General features: G+C 39.8%; 1 protein-coding gene and 1 long non-coding RNA gene across 2 annotated transcripts; both read left to right on the top strand.

Annotated features, from left to right (window-relative positions):
- The first annotated feature begins 5,042 nt into the window (after positions 1–5,042).
- LOC113339409 lies at positions 5,043–7,616 on the top strand. Its single transcript, XR_003355074.1, has 3 exons — positions 5,043–5,118; positions 5,340–5,405; positions 7,023–7,616. It is a non-coding gene; the product is annotated as an uncharacterized LOC113339409 (long non-coding RNA).
- A 1,432-nt stretch (positions 7,617–9,048) lies between these two features.
- LOC113274357 (desumoylating isopeptidase 1-like) lies at positions 9,049–9,836 on the top strand. Its single transcript, XM_026523770.1, has one exon. It carries the CDS (start codon positions 9,051–9,053, stop codon positions 9,834–9,836), a length of 786 nt encoding a protein of 261 aa, XP_026379555.1. The 5' UTR covers positions 9,049–9,050.
- The last annotated feature ends 9,366 nt before the right edge of the window (positions 9,837–19,202 follow it).

Here is a 19,202-nt window from a genome sequence, read left to right as displayed (position 1 = left end):
CTAAGGGCACACACGATCACTTATCAATTTACCTCGTTCCTGTTGACCAGGATAAAGAGCCATATGCGGGGTTCTGTTTCGTCGTTAAGAGTCAAACTGATAGTCGAAAGAACGAAATAGGCCCAGGTCTTTATTTTTTGAGATATACAGTACTTGTTGCCAGTTAATTCGATTGTATACTATTCTAATCTTAATAATCTTTTCCTTTTTGCAGTATCAAAACACAAATTCCTATCAGGAAAAGGAAATGGATGGCCAGAATTTATGACTACGGCCGACCTCTATGATCGCCCTAATGGATATCTTAAATACAACACTTGTATTATTCAAGTTAAGGTTAAATGTCGGGCAAAAGCTGCGAGAGAGTAATCTGTATTTCGATGATGGGCACTATTTGCTTCATTAGGTACCATGCTCTATTGAAGCTTGTATGCAATGTGATCATGAAGTCTGTTTAAGTTGCACGTCTCTGTCAAGTACTACTGTGGTGTTGTTAATTGTAGTGTCTTGTTACTCTTTTATTTGTTGTTTCTTCTTTAGTTCTTTGTGATATCAAATGTTGTTGACTTGTTGTATAAGTATAAGTATTTAATATGTTGGTTTTTAGTTGTAATTTCCTTTCTTGAAGAATAAGATCATCTTTATTGAGATGTTATGTGAGAATTAATATAGCGGTCTAGATTTAACCTATCTCAACATAATCCAACGTCTCACAGTTACAGATGGATATTCCGATCGGAACTTATTTTTCGTTTTTTATGATTAATCAAAGAAAAGGATCAGCAGTTTTCAAACTGGGTTTGATTGAGATGAGATGCATATCATGCATTAAATGATTGATAATTAGGCTTTGGAGTTGTGCTGTTATGAAGGAACAAGAAATGGCACCACTGGATCAGGGTTTTGTGAATGAGCACCTTGTTGTTGATGATTATAATTTATAAGTGTACCAGTCTGGTTCTATTTTCTAGGATTTTATTTTATTACTACCATTCTGATTGATAGCACAATTTTTTTCATCTGGTTTACTTACGATCTACTTTTGTAGTATGATCTGATTTTCACTACGAGGAAGACAAAAAAAAAAAGGAAAACCATAAATCTTTAGAGCATCCACAGTGGACGAGTATAACCAAAAATTTGGGATGAGATCGTGACGCAGTGGGACGGAGTAAAGATCAAATCCCAGCCAAAGATCAAATTCCAGACCATATTTGGTCGCGACCAAATACCAAATCCTAATATAGTCGGGCGTAAATTTAAAGTACGCTTGTTGCTGGGCGTAAATTTAAAGTACGCTTGTTAACGGGCGGAGATTTAAATTACGCCCGATGAAAATTCAAATTAAAAAAATAAAATAAAAAATGAGGCGTAAACTTAAAGTACGCCTGTTGACAGGCGTAAACTTAAAGTGTGCCTGGTGATTGATTGGGCGGACATTTGAGATACGCCCGATGAAATTTTTTTGGGGCGGAGATTTAAATTACGCGCGACCAAATTTTAATCGGGACCGTTACGTGACAACACGGACTAAACCCAAAATTTAATCTTTTTTTTGATCTTTGATCTTTGGTTTTGATCGCACCACTGCAGTTGCTCTTAGGAGTTCAAAATCTTATGAACCGTTAATGGACCAAATATTTTTCTTATTGCAGTTCTGCTATAAGAAAATTTCACTTATTGACCAACGGGATAATTGAGGAGCAAGTTGTGAAGTGATTTACACGGAAAAATGAAAATGGTTATTGCTTACCTACATTAGTAACAAATATTCTACCTACCATCCTACAAGAAAATCTAGCTATTGCTACACCATATATTGTCACACCTTCAATATAGGTGCTGCAAAAATAAATTTCTAGTCACAATACTTTTCAGTTGCAATTAAAAGCTATATTTTAATGCTGTAAAATGAAATTTTTGCCACACAACTGTAGCAAAAATATGAAAAGAATGTGACAAAAAATAATAATCTCTTGTTACAGCAATAAAGCTTGGGTGCAGCAATAAAATTCTTGCTACATAGGTTATCACGACACTAGTAGTGGTTTATGCCATAATTTTTGGGTGTTGCAATACATTAAGTTTCTTGTAGTGATACATTAATTACTGCCTCTTAACTTAACGTATGTAACCAACGACCATGAGAAACGGTGTGAAATTGAATATTGATTCTTTTTGCGAGGGAACAGAATCTTAATATGCACGAAAGCTCTAATTCTATATGCATCATAGAGACCAACCTCAGTCGACGTTGTCGGTGAAATTCCGTCTGGTGGACCCGGAATATTCAGACTCGGACTCAGTAGGTCCCCAGTAAATATAGAACTCTTATTACGAATTTGAGCTCAGGGGGGAAATGGCTAGATTTGAAACTGCTAATAAGAATTGGAACTCAGAGAAAAAGCATATAATTTACACACTACATCTTTAGCATTTGTATATTTTTTACTCAGCACGTCCCAGTAATAACACTATGTTGAATTTGAGTACCGTTGAAGTTGATGTAATTTACGATGTCATTTTGCATGTGTATATTTCCTTCCAAGAACATCACCTAATTGCTTCATTATAAGACCAACGTATGTACTAATAGAATTTAGAAGGCTTAACTTTCGCATTGATACTGTGCACATGAAAATATACCATATGTTACAACTGATCACTGGATACAAGGGATATTCATAATTCACTTATCTATACATCAAGGTATAATATAAATCAAACTTATCTGGACTCCGTCAACTGGACTTCGTCAACTGCTTAGGAGATTCCGTCAGAGAGAGCTTGGTGGACAATGCTTATGTTTTGCTGCAACTTGACCCTTTGTGAACATGTCATCTAGTCTATGTCGAGCAGAGATATAGAGGTTCTTCAAACCTCCACGAGCAATAACGATTTCAATATGTTTCGATACGAAAGTGCATAACAGGATTCAATGCCATGTAAGTAGCACTTATATTGTCACAATATAGGATCGGTGGTTGTTTGACAAATACAACAAGTGTGGCTTTTGTATTTTTTGAGCCGAAATAGTAAGTGTCCGAAATTTCACCATTTTTAAGTCCATTCGGCTACCAACTCTTAAACCATTTTCTCTCATTCTATTGACAAAAAAAAAAAAAAAAACTCTTAAACTTCCTTTCATTAAGGGCTTGATTTTCTGGATAGGGCATCAATCTAAATCTCTGAAATAAAATAATGGACGATTATAATATATAACTTAAGTTTTCTAACCCGGATGAAGTACATAATCGGGTTTAATTAATTGAGCTGACCTTTTTGTATTTTTATTTGCTCGTAATGATAGAGTTATGTAAATAAATGTATAATAGGCTTTTCAATTCAAAGTGGAGTTGCTAGGTTCCCAACCAAAAACTTTGTATGATCTTCGTATTAAATATATTATAGTAAACCTCAAAATTGTAATAACGAAAATTTATTAGTTTTAATTTTATCTTTTGCTCGTAATGATAGAGTTATGTAAATAAAATAGATTGTGCTTGGGGAAGTTGGAAAATATCTCGTAGTTCTCACATAATCAACATAACGTCTCAATAAGGATCATCTTATTATTCAGGAAAGCTTAAAAAACATAAACAACGTATTAGAGACTTATACAACAAGTCAACAACATTTATATCACAAAGAAAAACCAGCAAAACAAGAGTAACAAGGAACTGCAGTTAACACCACCAAAACATTACTTGACAGAGACGTGCAACTTAAACCGGAGGGTTGTTCCTGACATTATTACTGCTCAAAGCAAATGAGATTTGCCCTTTCAAATATTTGACTAAGTCAGTCAACATTGACCACAACCGAGATTTTCCAATGACCAAATGGTACCAAAAGATCTAAGTTTTATCGGCATACAATTAGAAAAAAATGTCTTATGTATATGGATTTAACTCAAATTTTCATTTTATTGTAAACTCCCTGGATCAAAGGAAGATTAAGCTCTCGCCTCTCTTGTCCGACATCTCCCCCCTTTAATAACAACAACAAAAAAAGGAAACATTAAAGCACTCCCCTTTTGTCCCTCCAAAGGATGGAATCATGATTGCTCATGTGGTTAATAGTCCATCACAAGAAGAAGAAGACAGCAACTCAGCAAGATTAGGCAAAAGACTTAGGATCTCAGATACTCAAGACCCTAAGGAAAATCTGGCACCCAATGTCCTCCTCACCTCTCATCCTCCTGCTCATGATGGTAAATCAATGGAAACACTAGCTGCAGATAGAGTCACACACAAAGAGAAGCAACCAAAGAACACTTCAGGGGAGAACAAGGTATCAACTATGGATTGCGAGGAGGTGCATCTCTAGCTGTGGATCCGGAGCAAGCTGAAGCACAATCACTGTTGGAAGTGGTTCAATGGGCGCAAAGGAATGGTTGGAGGAAGATACATCTGGAAGAGGACTGCTCAAATGTGATATCAGTTATTAATGGAAAGACAACAACAAAATCTTGTCCAAGAGACCCTTAATATTCTCAGTTCTTTTGATTTTTGAGTTTGCACTTATGCACACAGAGATACAAATCACATATCAGATTCTCTAGCAAAGTATGCAAGAACTCAATCTATTTGCTTTAGTTGGTTTAATAATGAACCTGCTTGGATTAAAACATTGATCCAGCATGATCAAAACACTAAGTAATTCCTCTTATTATCAATGATTGATTCATCCTTTCCTATTAAAAAAAAAAAAAACTTGCATTATCAACCGTCAGATGAACTGACTTCGAAACTCAGGCATTAGATCTCTAAAATCCGTGACTAAATTTGGTGTCTGCACATCAATTATCAACCGTCCGATGAACTGAATTTCAAACTCACCCGTCAGATGAACTAACTAAATTTGGTGTGTGCACTGGGTTTTCTGTAAATAAACGCAACTTTAAGGGCTGCAATTTACACATTAAAAAACAACAACAAAAATTGAACAAAGAAACTGGGTTTTCTTCTTCTGCGTTCTCCGTTTTTTTTTTTTTTTTTTTTTTTTTTTTTTTTTTTTTCTTCTCTTCTCCGTTCTCCGTCAGAGAAACTGGATTTCCTGTTGAAACGAAGATTCAATGGAGGAATTTAACATGTAGTTGTACTGATTCATCACCAGGTTAGTTCTTTTTTTGGTATTGGATACATTGATTATGCCATGGAAGTTGTAAATTTAGAGGGTTTTTCTAGGGTTCTCTGATAAATTATTCCCCACTTTTCTCACCGAGCATTATGACTTTCTATCTCCAACCAAATCGAATATCGATTTCAGATTACTAATTTTACATCGTCATCATCAGGTTTTGTGAATCTCTTATTATCTGGTTTTGCGAATTTCAGATATTCCCGAAGAAATCAATGTTGATGATAAGAACTTCCTGTGCTGATAAATATATGGGTTCAGAGGTGTGTAGAAAATTTTCGATTTCTAATAATACAAAGAAAAGCAATTAGGATTTAAGTAAGGTAGTGAATCAATTTTTGTTTGAAGATTAACAACAAATTTAATACAGAATTCCAAAATTTAATCTCCAAAAGTTGGGTTTAAGTTGGGTTTTATTTTATTATACTGATTCATCTCCAAAATTTAAATTACTTTGTAATTGCTTAGGATGGTTGGACTGGCATATCTAGCAAAAATTGAGCATGTATGTTTAATAGAGCGTTCCCGCTTTTGTCAGATGATGAACCCTTCTTGGGAGATGCCATGTTCTTGTGGTTTTAGGGTGTGGGACCCAAATGCCACAGCAGGGTGCGTGTAACTTGCTTGAAACTGGGGTAGTGTCTATCATTTTTGAAATTGAAGTGGACCAAGTGGTTTATGTTGCTGATGCATAGTAAAAAGCAACACAGGTTTTGGAAACCTGTATGATTTGAACCACAAATGGTTGGGAGGTTTGAAACTCCACTTGCATTTTGTTGCAAGCATGTGTATGAACCAATATTTTTCCGGTTTCGAACTTTGTAACCACTCTGTATAGATTCTTGATGACTTCTAATTCATACGGCGAGATTCTTCGTCGCCATGTTTACTGAGATATATTTAAGTAATGAAGAAGATTACATGTTATGAGATATATCATGTTACCCAGGTGAAAGGTTGAGGAATATTTTTGATAAAAATATTAGTTTTGTATTGTCATGTATATGGACTCAATTAAGAGTCCAGACCAGTGTTGTTTGGACCAGTATGGGAGACTTATAAAATGACCTAGACTTATAAAAATATTAGTCTCCCTAGACCCTGTCTTGGTTCCTAGCGAACTTTTTCTACCTCACTTGAACAACGTGACTGCAAAGGACGCCATACTCGGTGGTAATTAGCATGAGATATCTATCTTTGACGTGATGGTGCTGACTTCATAGTGGATCGATGATTATTATGATGGTTGAAGTATAGAAGCCAATGAGGCACTTTACACTAATGTTGAGTCATTCTTGCTCATGAGCAATCATTTTGGATGTGTGAACTGATCACTCTAACATGTACAATGCGTGGCAACATTCACAAATTATAAGCATAGGTATGAAAATCAATGTTTTGTATGTGCATTTCTTTTCTTTTTTATGGGCATGTGCCGTGAAACTATTTGGGGGTTATAGAATACCAACCATGGCTAGTAGTCTGCATTGTAATTGCCATTCTTTCAACTTTTATGTTAATTTTTATTATGAATGGTTAGTAGGCATTAGGGTGCGGATGGAGTTTTAGACTCCAGCTTTTGGGCGACGACACTTTAACGTTTTACTAACTTCTATATTGGATTGCGTTAAATGTTCCTTTACCTTGAATAGTTGAATTCATTTGCTTAAATTGGTTTGTGTTTGGTGTAAAATAAAAGGTTTCAAGTAATGCGAGTTTGGAAAAGAAAGAATGTGAACTTGATTGAATTTGGATTAAGAAACCAGCGGATAAATCATCAGAATTTGTCCACGGTTAAGAGATACATTTTGCATTTAAATTGGTTTGTGTTTGCATAATTTTTTTTGTATGAACTGTTGAGAGATACATTTTTATTCCAGGGTCATATTTCTTTCGAACATGGGAGAGAGATGTAAATGGAAAAGGCTTTGTTACGTGCAAAGCACGTGCACTCCACTTATTTAACCTTAACTTGAGTAATACAGGCATTGGATTTCACATATCCGTTTGAGCGATCATTGAGGTCGGGAAGATTCATAAAATTCCGCCATCCATGCTTAGATCCTGGCGTGGATTTGTGTTTGTTACTGCAAAAGACAAAAGATTATCAAGGGTACAAACAGTGTGTATAGTCACATTAGCTGACAACAAGCATATTAAGAAGATCATGTTTTATGGGCTACTAGATTTTTGTCCATGCTACGCACCGGGCATATTTTTTATTTTAACTTGGTGTACGCAAGGCTTCATCCAGTCTATGGCGATGTATTTTTGATTTGGTGAACGCGGGGATTCGCCCCGTCCCGTGGCGATATATTTTCGATTTAGTGTGCGCGGGGCTTTATCCCGCCCCTTGGTGATGTATTTTTTGATTTGGCAAGCGCGGGGTTTCACCCCGCCACGTGGCGATGTATTTTTGATTTGGTATGCGCGGGGCTTCGTCCCCCGTGGACATGTATTTTTGATTTGGTGTGGCGGGGCAATTACATTAAATAGGTGGAAAATATGTGCAAATTTTATTTGGTTATTCCTTTTAATTTGGTGTGCATGGAGGGCTTCACCCCGTGGCAATGCATGTTTGATTTGGTGTGCGCGCGGCTTTGCCTCGCATTGTGGAGATGTATTTTTGGATTTGGTGTGGCGGCGGAAATACATTATATAGGTGGAGGATATGTGCATATTTTATTTATTTTTTTCTTTTTATTTTCACAGAAAATATGTGGATTTTTTCCCCTTTATATATTAATTTGGAAAAAATAGTCCTAATATAATAATTACTCAATATCCAAATTGAATTTGGACTTCCATAAAATCCAAACACGGTAAGTTATGGTTTCCTTTAAAGTTTGTAATTTTTGAACCAATCATACGTTGGCAAGTGTCCTCACATAAATATTGTCACCTTACGAATTCCAAATTGAATTTGATTTTCTATTTTTAATCTTTTTCCTATTCTTTTTAAACTAGTCATATGTTGTCAAATGTCCTCACCAAAACGCTCGTTTTACAAAACTCAAAAAAACCTATTTCGGCCAGTAGGAAGAGCGACGGTCTCCTCACCGTTCAACGTGGGAGCTTTATTTATCTAGACCTTTAAATCTTTAGATGTCAATGTTATTGACCCGATATATCACTTGTTGACCCGATACGTCACTTGAATTTATGTGGTCTTCTCGATCCATCATTCGGGTCCAGCCTATTAAAATTATAGAACCCACCTTGGCTAATCAACTGCGGAGTTTGAATTAAAATAAGTATTTTGTTGTCATTAAAAGATTTATTTATTTTAGGGTTTGGTTTCTTATCTTTCAAGTAATGTTGCCTGTAATTAGGCCTTTTCATTCAATGATAAATATAAGAAAAACATTACAGTCACCACCGTATTTCACCGCTAGAAAAGAAAAGAAGAAGAAACGTACGTGGTGCAGCTAAAACGGCCGTTGGATTTCATCGTCAACAAGTTCTACTATTGGGTATTCTTTATCGCTGGTAATTATTAACATCAAGTTCTTTTTTTTTTTTTTTTTGAGGAGATTTAAATTTTAATTCTTGAGGAGATTTAATTTTAAATTTTAATATCAAGTTTCTGTTAGTCTTGCGTTAAGTCTTTCTAAGTTTTGCAACAACACTTATCACCACTCGCTATCATTAGCTGTTCTTGGTTCTTACAACATCTTCACGGTATTCCAATCATCTGAAACCAAGATCCCACATAAGAAGTATCTTACTTATACCATCTTAGTGCATTCCCTTCAAGATGCGCGACAGCTATTGCAGTTTTTTCATATAGTGCAGTACTATTAGACTTAAACAGATACATATCGAGAATTCTTTGCTTGTCTTTGGGATCTTCAGAGTATTTTTTTGGCAGTCTATTTATTGGATTTATTTATCAAATTTTGGGAGCAATGGCAGAGGAAGGGCAAAAGGTTACACTGAATGTGTATGATTTAAGTCAAGGACTTGCTCGTCAACTCTCTACAACTTTTTTAGGCAGAGCTATTGAAGGAATCTGGCACACAGGTATAGTTGTTTTTGGGAGTGAATACTACTTTGGGGGAGGTATACGACATTCTCCTGTTGGAACCACCCCGTATGGAAAACCTATCAAGGTGGTAGATTTGGGTGTTCCACATGTGCCCAAGGAGATTTTTGAAGAGTATTTACAGGAGATCAGTCCTCGGTATACAGCTGAAACCTATAATTTGCTCGGACACAATTGCAATAGCTTCAGTAATCAGGTTGCCCAATTTTTAGTGGGCACCAACATGCCCGACTACATAGTGGAGCTACCTAATAATGTTTTGAGTAGCCCTATGGGTGCTATGATATTACCCATGATACAACAACTAGAGACAACATTGAGATCGGGTGCTGTTCCCCAAGTCCCTCAGTTCAGACCTACTTCCTCAGGTCAGCAGCCTTCTCATTCAGTCCTAACACCTGCCACGTCAGCAAGAGAAATAGCTAATGGTACGGGTAATCTACTGGGTTCTGATGGGAAGACATCTACTGTAGAAATGCCAGAGAAGAAAAAGACAAACAGTGGTGGGGATCCTCTTGGGGATGCAAGATTGAAGGTGCAGGAGGAAATAACTGCCGAGTTCGCAGCGATCATGGCATCCGGAACATTACGCGCAAGTGAGGCAGCTGCACTTTCCACCAGAAGAGTAATGGAGAGACACGGACTATAAAATAATGCTTCTATGTCACAGAGATAAGGAGAAGGGGAGACATAAGAGATTGTTGGAGTATGTGGCTCGATAAGAACTATACACGTATAGTTTGGATAGTCCCACATGGAATAAGAGGAGTGCAGAAGAGATTGTTGGAGACAGAAGAGATTGTTGGAGTATGTGGCTCGATAAACACCACATATGTATAGACAGAAGAAAGCACCAACTCACACATGATCCTCTTGTGGCGCTTAATAAGCTTTGGCATCTCCTTACATAGCACCGAGGTCTTTTAGATTAAAACTCCACACCTTCTGCAACAGGTGGTCAAGTGGGGACAGTATCGGTGCTATGTAGTCGGGTCCGGAAGTAGGGTCCGGCGGTCCGTGAAGATCCTAACAACTGGTATCAGAGCGTATGGTTGGGGCTACTGTCCGAACGGAGAAGTGGTTGTGTATGTCACCCGGTTTAGGGCGCAAGTGGAGTCAAACTCAAGGTGGATCAGGCAAGGCCCAAAGTAGAGTTGGCGCTCAAGGTGGAGTTAGTGCCACATCCCATTAACTCAGGTGGAGCAGGATTTTATGGTGGGCAAGGTTGTGCTCAAGGTGGAGTTAGTGCTAGCCTTCCCATTAACTCAAGGTAGAGTAGGGTTCCAGGGCGCGTAGTGACAATAATCATGTTCGATAGGTAGCTATACGGACGGTGATCATATGGTGGAGTATGATTGGATTGGTGAGGTGGTTTAATCTCGCCAAGGTGGAGATTGTTGGAGTATGTGGCTCGATAAATACCACATATGTGTAGCTAGGATAGTCCCACATGGAAAAAGAGAAGTACATGTGGCGCTTAGTAAGCTTTGGCATCTCCTTAAATAGCACCGAGGCCTTTTAGATTAAAACCCCACACCTTCTGCAACAGGTGGTCAAATGAGAACAGTATCGATGCTATGTGGTCGGGCCCAGAAATAGGGTCCGGCGGCCCGTGAAAATCCTAACAGAGATCGCGTTTCTATCGCTTTTACTCAATGGGAAGCGTTGAATAGTATTTTTTTTATATGCATTTGGGCGTGGGCGATAACGAATCAGATGTGGTAACTGAAATTATAGTAATGAATAGCCGTCTATAGCACTCATCTCTCTTGCATCCTTTATTCCTTTCACTTCTTTGCATAATAACCCACTTTCGCTTAATAAATTTTTTTTGATGGTGTTTGGAATAATCGCAAAACAACTTGTAATTCTTAAATAACCGATATAACATCTCAAGGATCTTATAAGTATTATTCGACAAAGGAAACAAGCATACGATGATCAAGGCAAGAAATGCCACAAAGAAGGCGAAAAGAAGTACAACCCAGAAACATATTAGAGACATATACAACATCTGAAAGCCCAAACAAGAGAACCGCAGAAACAAAACTAGGCACTCCAAACTAATAACAACACTAGTCCTTGAGAGAAACATATTACACAGATAGAAGCTTCAATAATGGTAACTAGCGAAGCAACAGGTATCCACGATCGAAATACACAATACAGATCAAGCTCTCGCCTCCCTTGTCAGAAAAGTAACCTTAACTTGACTAGTAACGGTATCGTGTTGCTGATAGTGGTTACAGAGTTCGGTTAGAGGCATGAGTGCAGACCGACTCTAATATGATCATGTGTGAGTTGGTGCTTTCTTTCTGCAAAACCGAAATATTTTAAGGTCACAATACTGTAATTAACTGTCCATAAGTACATAAATACACATATTCCAAACAATACATACCTGGAATTTTAAAGTTATGCTCGTGATCGTGACTCGAAAGGGTAACACTGAACTCCACATACGCCAGTTTGGTATTGTCAACCGGGAGTAGGAAAAGTTCTAAGTTTTCATCTAGGTACACGAAATAGGATTGTCACGTGTCATACTAAGTAAGGTAAGGAAATCCTAGTCAAAGATTCGTGTCAGTGACCTGTCAAATCAGTCAACATCAGAAGGCGAAATACAAATCACAAGCGCGAGATAACTCTCCACCCCGAATAAAGTAGAAGGACTATCAAGATACTAAGGCGAAGTCACGAAAAGATTACTTTGCGAAGAAGATAAACCGCGAAGTAGGAGCAGTAGGGCGCAAGAAAAAGGACAGGTGTCCCGACAAGACCACGTGAAGTCAGCGAAAGGTGGGGAAAAACTTTATGGAATATGCTCCGGGCGATGCATAAAGTAACCTCGGCGAGATGATATGAGCTGTATGCCACTAAGGTTGCTTAAGCTTATAAATAGAGACCTTTGGACAATGTAAAGGGAGAGATTTTTGGAGAGGAAAAGGTCTAGCATAGGAAAGAAAGAGTGTTAGGGTTTCCTTGTAATTCATAGGCTGGGAGAAGGGATTAGGGTTTCCTTGTAACCCATGAGTGTAACTTGTATTTCGCTTGAGATTAATAAATAAGTTTAAGTTCTAGTGTTTATTATGTCTTACATCTTGCATATTCTCCATTTGAGTGTGTTGCTGGATTTCCAGTAATCACATTTTGGCGCTAGAAACAGGGACTGAAGATTAGGGGTCGATCCTCATCTAAGATTTAGAAGAAAGTCGCGGTTGTGAAAAAAGGAGATCTAGATAATTAGGGTTGGAAAAGCTCAGTTGATATTGAAATAAGGATATGTTGATGGCTAGAACATCAGATCGAGCAGCGCATGTGATAGCTATAAGGAAAAGCAAACGATTGGCAGATAAGAGGGGAAGGATGGAACGGGCAGGAACATCAGCTGTAGGAGGAAGACGAGAAGATAACCAGCAGCAGACGGAGGAAGATGGCCTCAGGGAAGGTTCAGTGCACACATCCGATACAGACACCGTTGTCGAGGAGGAGATGGCTCGCGAGGAGATGGAAGAGAATATCGGAGAAGAAAACATGACGTTGGACCAGCTAAGGGAGACGCTCCATCGTGAACGAGAACGGGATCGGGACTTGGCGGAACAACATGTGCAATTGGAAAGGCATAATGCTAGGTTGAGGCAACAAAACCTGCAACTTAACGAAGTGGATATGAATGCCATAGATTCGGAAGGAAACACTGTATCTTCGAAGGAAGATGAACTGCGGTGAAGGAGAAATGACCGCGAGGAAGATGAAGGAGGACGAAGAAGAAGACGACGAATGAAGGAAGACGAAGAAAGAGACTTGAGAAGATCACTGGAGCGAGATCTCACAATGGGAAGATCAGAGGCGTAGACATGAGGAGGAACAGAGGCAGGAGGACGAACTGCAACGTCGGGCGAACCTTATTCGATACGAGGAGGAAAGGCGATGACCAGGCGAAGGGAGGGTTAGCGTGATGAGAGGCCGCACCATGAGGAGGATGGAGGAAACTTGCACCAAGAAGTCCTGAACGAGTTGAGAGATATGAGGGCTTGAATTAATAAATCGCGAAGAGGTGGAAGAGTACAATTAGCAGAAGCAATAGAGGAAGCAGATAAATCGCCATTCACCTATGAGATCATGCATACCGACATACCGGAGAAATGTGTATTACCAATTCTTGCAAGCATATTCAGTGGATCGGAAAGTTCAGTGCAACACTTGAAACAATATACCCTTTCGTTGATGCAATGGGGCCGAAATGACACAGTACTTTGTCGATATTTCTCCGCGAGCTTAACAGGGGAGGCATTAGCTGGTTCGATGGACTCACAGAAAAGTAAATATCATCATTCAAAGATTTGCAGAGGATATTCTTGACGACGTACATAAGAAACAACTTGTTGAGACCAAGGATAGAGATATTGTTCAACTCGAGGAGAAGGCCAACAGAAAACTTTCGGGGGTTGGTCACGAGATGGAGAATAGTGTGCAGCGAGTTAGTAGGGAGAGTTGATGAAAGAAACTTCATCTTAGCCTTCGTGAATGCTTTGATCCCAACGGACCTGCTGTACACACATATATTCATTATTCGAAACTCGATAACGATGAATGAGCTGTGGGAGTACCAGGAGGAATACATAGCGTTGGAGGAAAAACAGAGGCAAGTCAGCGAAATGACGTTGGCCCCAGCGAAAGAAGGAAGTTTTAGGCTATTACCAAGGACGGTGCACGCAGTAGAGGATGAACTCGGGCAAGGAAACGGAGAGCCAGCAGTTCCCGTCCCAACGAAGCTTGTGGCCGTCTCGAGTGAAGATCAGGAGTGGATTGATCAACAAAGGTATGAGGAGTCAAAATAAAGAAATCATGAGTCACGAAGCTACAATACGGGATACCAACCTAGGAATAATCAGGGACCCATATACGGGGAAAGGAGGCCCAATGGACCAATCTTTGAAGATGTGAAACTCCCACGACTTAACACAACTGTGGAAAAAGTGTGGGAGGCAATAGTGCTGACGGAGGAAATCCCTCCCCCACCAAATTTCGGAAGAGAGCCCCCACCAGGGTCTCGAAGTCATGAACTTTATAAGTATCGTCACTTCCATGGATACCAAACAGGTGATTGCTGGAACGTTCGGCGAAACTCGCGCATTTGCTAGAGGGTTATGTGCCACCCCCGCCACCTCGTGAGAATCAGCCAATATACCGGATCGAGATAGACCGAGGAAAGCAACAATTAAACTGTAATTCGATAATTAACGCGTCAAGAAGTCTCCAAGACTTTCATGACAATGTGCTTAAAAATGTACACAAGAGGGATTTCGAGGGAGACGAAATATTCAGCGTCATTACGAAAGAGACGCTAGAGGAATGGCAGAAGAGGGAGATAACCTTCTCGGCGAAGGATGCACCTGATGGGGAAATTTCGCACACAAATCCTCTGGTCGTGACCTTGGGATTCGGAAAATATTCTAGATAGGAGGAAGAGCAAGTTGAGGAAAGGAGAATTTGGGCAATAGACAGAATCTTAGTTGATAGTGGGAGTTCAGTCGATATCCTCTTTTACCATACATTTAGGACCATGGGATACAAGGACTCGGATCTTGTACCTTCTACATATAACATATATGGGTTCAATGGGGTAGCGTCTAAGCCGAAGGGGGAACTGAACGTGAAGATTCTCGCAGGCGAACTAGAGACGAAGGTCACAGTCTGTGTCGTAGATGTCGATTCTCACTACAATGCTCTCATAGGGCGGCCTTGGATAGATGGAATAAAGGGAGTTGCGTCGATATATCACCAGGCGATCCGATTCCGAATGCCAAGCGGAAACGGCGAGATAAGAGGAGATCTAAGAGACGTAAAAGAATGTATAACAAAAGACGTGCATAACTACGAGGAGAAGTTAAGAAAGAAGATGGAACAAAGGAAGAAAGTCAGCGAAGAAAGAAGAGCCGAACAACTGACGGTATTTACGATAGAGTCTAGCAAAGAACTGAGCGGAACGCAGGAGGATGAGGAGGAAACCAATGAAGCAAAAATTCATATCGAGGAAGATAATAACGCAACTCCAGAGGAAGGAGTCTAGGTCAATCAAAAACAAGGTGGAAAGGCCAAGAAATGGAAGGTTGCTGAAGGAAATGAAATGACAAAGAATAAAAAGGAAACTCCCACGACAAAGGAGAAGCAAATTCCACGAGAAGGAGGGAAGATGAACCGGTCAAGAGGCAAAAAGGCACAGGGACAAGAGGCCGAGGAAAGCGTTCAAATACAAAATTCATAGAATAAATTGAAAGAAAGTCGCGAAGACGAGGAGATGGCTCGGTTAAATGAAGAACTTTACCAAGAAAGGCAAAATAAAAGAGGATTTGGGCAAGGAACGAATAAGGTTAGAAAGGGAAAATGAGAAGTTGATCATCAGAAATAATCACTTGAAAAGGAAGAAGGCTGATAGTAATGTGCAGGAGGAGAGATATGCTATGGGAGAAGCACGAACTAAAGAAAGACATTACACGCGACAAAGAGAAGGCCTGGGACGAGGTGAAGAAAAGGAGCCATAAGACTTGAAGAAGGCCATAGAAAGCAGCGGAAGAGAATTCAGGGAAAGGGAGTATCGAATGCAACAATCAATAGCAGTTACTCGAGGAAGAAACAATATCCCCAAGGAAAGGAGAGAAAATGATTTGCAAATGGTAAACAAATGCTCAAGGAATGAATCGTGCAATCTAGAAATAGCAACGCTTTTCTCGTTAAGGAAAAAGGAGCATGAGAGCTTGCGAAGACTCGTCGCAAGATGGGAAGCAGTATGCAAATAATTGAAGGGAAGAATCTCGGAAGAGGAGTTGGTGCGATCGTTCATCTATGCTTTATCAACCGGGAAGCCGTTATTTTCCGCACTATTCAAGATAAGAAATGCAGTACAAATGAAGGAGTTGAAAAAATACCAAGCCGAGCACATTCATATGGAAGAAGAATAAGAAAGATACAATGAGATAAGATAAATGTAATCTCTTTATTTTGATGATGAAAATGAAACGATCGATGTACTCAATTTTCAAGAGCATAACAATAAAAATTTGATGAAATATTGATGAAATAAATATTCGCCGAGTAACCAAAGATAGTAAGACCTCAAGATTATGAGGCAAATAATGAATATGAAATAAAAAGTTTCTAGGGAAGCATAAAACCTTCGCCTAGGAAGGATGGGAACCCACGACATGCACCTTAGTTCACATGAAAATGCAAGAGGCAAATACCTAACGCATGTCGTGGACAACTCTCAGGCAGAAAGCTAGGGGCAATGATAAGACCTATCCGCTGAGGGTCTCTTTTATGATGGCCTTCGGTAAGGGGTGCAAAAATATGACCAAGGCGCCGACGTATTTGGTTGAGTTGCGGGTGCCTGGGACGTCTGGAGCATTACCGGCCATGTCTGTCTGGCCAGTCTTGGCTACGATGCACTTGATCCCAAAGAAACCCCACTTAGGGTGTGACTTCGTAACTCCGATCCTTATCGGCGAAGAGGATAAAAAGTCACGAAAACAACTGAATGTCGTAATAACCGGATGGGAGGAGACCAACATGAATGTTAGGGTTAACCTCCTTGAAGGGGCACTCAGGGGAAATATAAAGGGATGGCAACCTCCAGATTAGGGAGATGTGTGACCCAAAAAGACGGAAATGTCATGAGGCTACTGTTCATGGGAATAGATAGGCCTGTCATATTGTTGCAGAAAGAAAACTTATCAAAAATGTTAAGGCGAGGTTGATGGATTGCTATTCGCAAAAGTAGAAAGAGTTTGAGACTTCGCCAAAGTAATACCCTTAAAAACAGGGTGATGCTCAATAAGACCTTAATTAGGAGGCGCAATAAGACCTCATAAGCAAGAAATAGACACAACTACTAAAACAACAAAGTTATAAAGAGCATTCTAAGACAGGGCGCATACTTTAGAAACCAGTGCTCCTCATTCTTTTAAATTAGCATTCTCAACCTCGCCGAAAAGCAAAAGGCAGCAGGGATGACTGAAGAAAGAAAGCCGGAACTGAGGGTGATTTGAAAAGTGAAGGCAGAAACGAAGATGAAAACTCGCAAAAGAATAAAAGGCAAGTATATAGTTAAAGGCTTCATTATTCTTTTGAGAGTTTTCATGGTCAGTATATACTTGAGTCAAATGGCGGAAATCAAATAAACACACGCTTGATAAAACAGAATCATAATATCATGAAATGTGATGATTCCCAAAATAAAGCGTTTTCCTCACAAGCTTGGGAGCGCCCATAAAAAAATTATTAGTTATAAAACACTAATCTGAGACGAGAGAAGACAAAACTAAAACTGCTACTGAGGAATGGCACTATCGATGATGGTTGACTCAGGGATGTCGCCGCCTGCCTCGGTAATGATAGTAAAAGATCCCTTGGACCCCTCGTTGTCCTTCGCGGTGTCAACTTTTGGTTCCTCGTCGTCATCAAGAGACAATTCCTCGTTCGTAGGATCAGCAGCTTCATCCCGAGGCTTCTCATCATCAAAAAAAATCTTCAAAGGAAAAGAAGAAGGAGGAATGCCATGCTCAGCGCAATAGTCATTGAAGAGTGGAACCAAATAGCTCTGAGTGTTCTTGCGGGCCGTCTTGGCTACCTTCTTGGAAGAATCGATGATCTCGTCCATATTATCATTTAGACTCTCAATCTCCTCATTAAGACGAGAATCGTCACCACGAGCTTCATCTCTCTCCCTGGTGATACAAAGGACCTGACTCTTATGACGCTCATCTAATTCTGCGAAGATAAGAAAAACTATATTAGAAACAAGGAAGTAAGCCGGGTCAAACAAAGATAATGATACATCTAAAAACTACCTTCCGCCTGAAGGATAGTAGTATTTGAAGTACTCTGAACATCAGAGTATAGATGATCGAGCTTGGCGACTTTGAGGTTGGAATCTTCAAGTTGAACACATAACTAATGATACATTCTATCCCAACCTTCACCATAAGGGGATTTCAAAGTGCTCTTGTCAGACTGAATGGCGAGAGCGCCTTTTCCACGGAGACTTGCAGGCTTGATCAGAGGAGAGGATTTCGCAGGTTTTGGACGAGAGGAAGTGGCTAATTTAACTTGTAAGAGTTCCACCTTTTTCTTCAAACAATCAACCTCCTCGGTGTTCCAATACCTACGAAGAGTACCTGCGAGCTCGGTTTTCCTTTTGATCACTCGATCGTAATCTTCCTCCAATTTCTTATAGTTGGCTATCGACGAAGAATGAAAGCTCCGCGAGGTAGTAAGAGAATTAGGGACCCGTTGAAGCTATGAACTAAGGCGCAGGTTGTCATTGTGGAGATGGAGGTTCAGTTCCTCGTTACGGGAGCATTCAACTGACATACGGTCCACTTGCAAGCAAAGGGTCTCGGCCTTTTCATTAAGGATGGAGTTCTCAGAAACATAGATATCATTTTGAGTTGTAAGGTTCACCATCTCAGCGCGAATATCTTCCAGCGAGGAGGAAGCTTCGTCGGCGCTCATTTGACGTTGCATGCTTCGAGCTTAACGAAGCATAAAATAAGAAAATAATGGAAGCAAAGGCAAGAACAATAGAGGGACGTCCAAGAAAAAAGAACTTACTCAAAAGCTTCTCTATCTATTGGCCTTGCTTGCGGGAATGATCTTTTTCTTTCTGAAGGTCCTCCGTTAAAGCTTCGATTTTAGCTTCATCCTTCCTAGCCATCTCGCGAACAAGCCGAATTTCCACGAGGGTGGCCATGTGCCGATAGACTTCCTGCGAAGCAAACTTGAACTCAGAAAATAGATCTCGGAGAAGAAAAGGAAAAATGGCAGAAAAGGCACAAAGAAATCACCTGGTTCATCAAGGCAGAGTGCTGCTGGAGAGATAGATTCATTAAAGCACTCAAAAGCGCAGACGAGTCTTGGTAGAGGAAGTCGTCAGAAACAATGGCGGAAAAAGACTCCAAAGCACGATATCTCATAGCGGGATCTTCTTGAGCCTTGTGGTAGATACCTCGAAGGA

Source organism: Papaver somniferum, chromosome 1 (assembly GCF_003573695.1).
Source record: "Papaver somniferum cultivar HN1 chromosome 1, ASM357369v1, whole genome shotgun sequence".
Classification (NCBI taxonomy): Eukaryota; Viridiplantae; Streptophyta; class Magnoliopsida; order Ranunculales; family Papaveraceae; genus Papaver; species Papaver somniferum.
The sequence above is the reverse complement of the archived record's forward strand: the minus strand, read 5'-3'. Positions and strand labels throughout refer to the sequence as shown.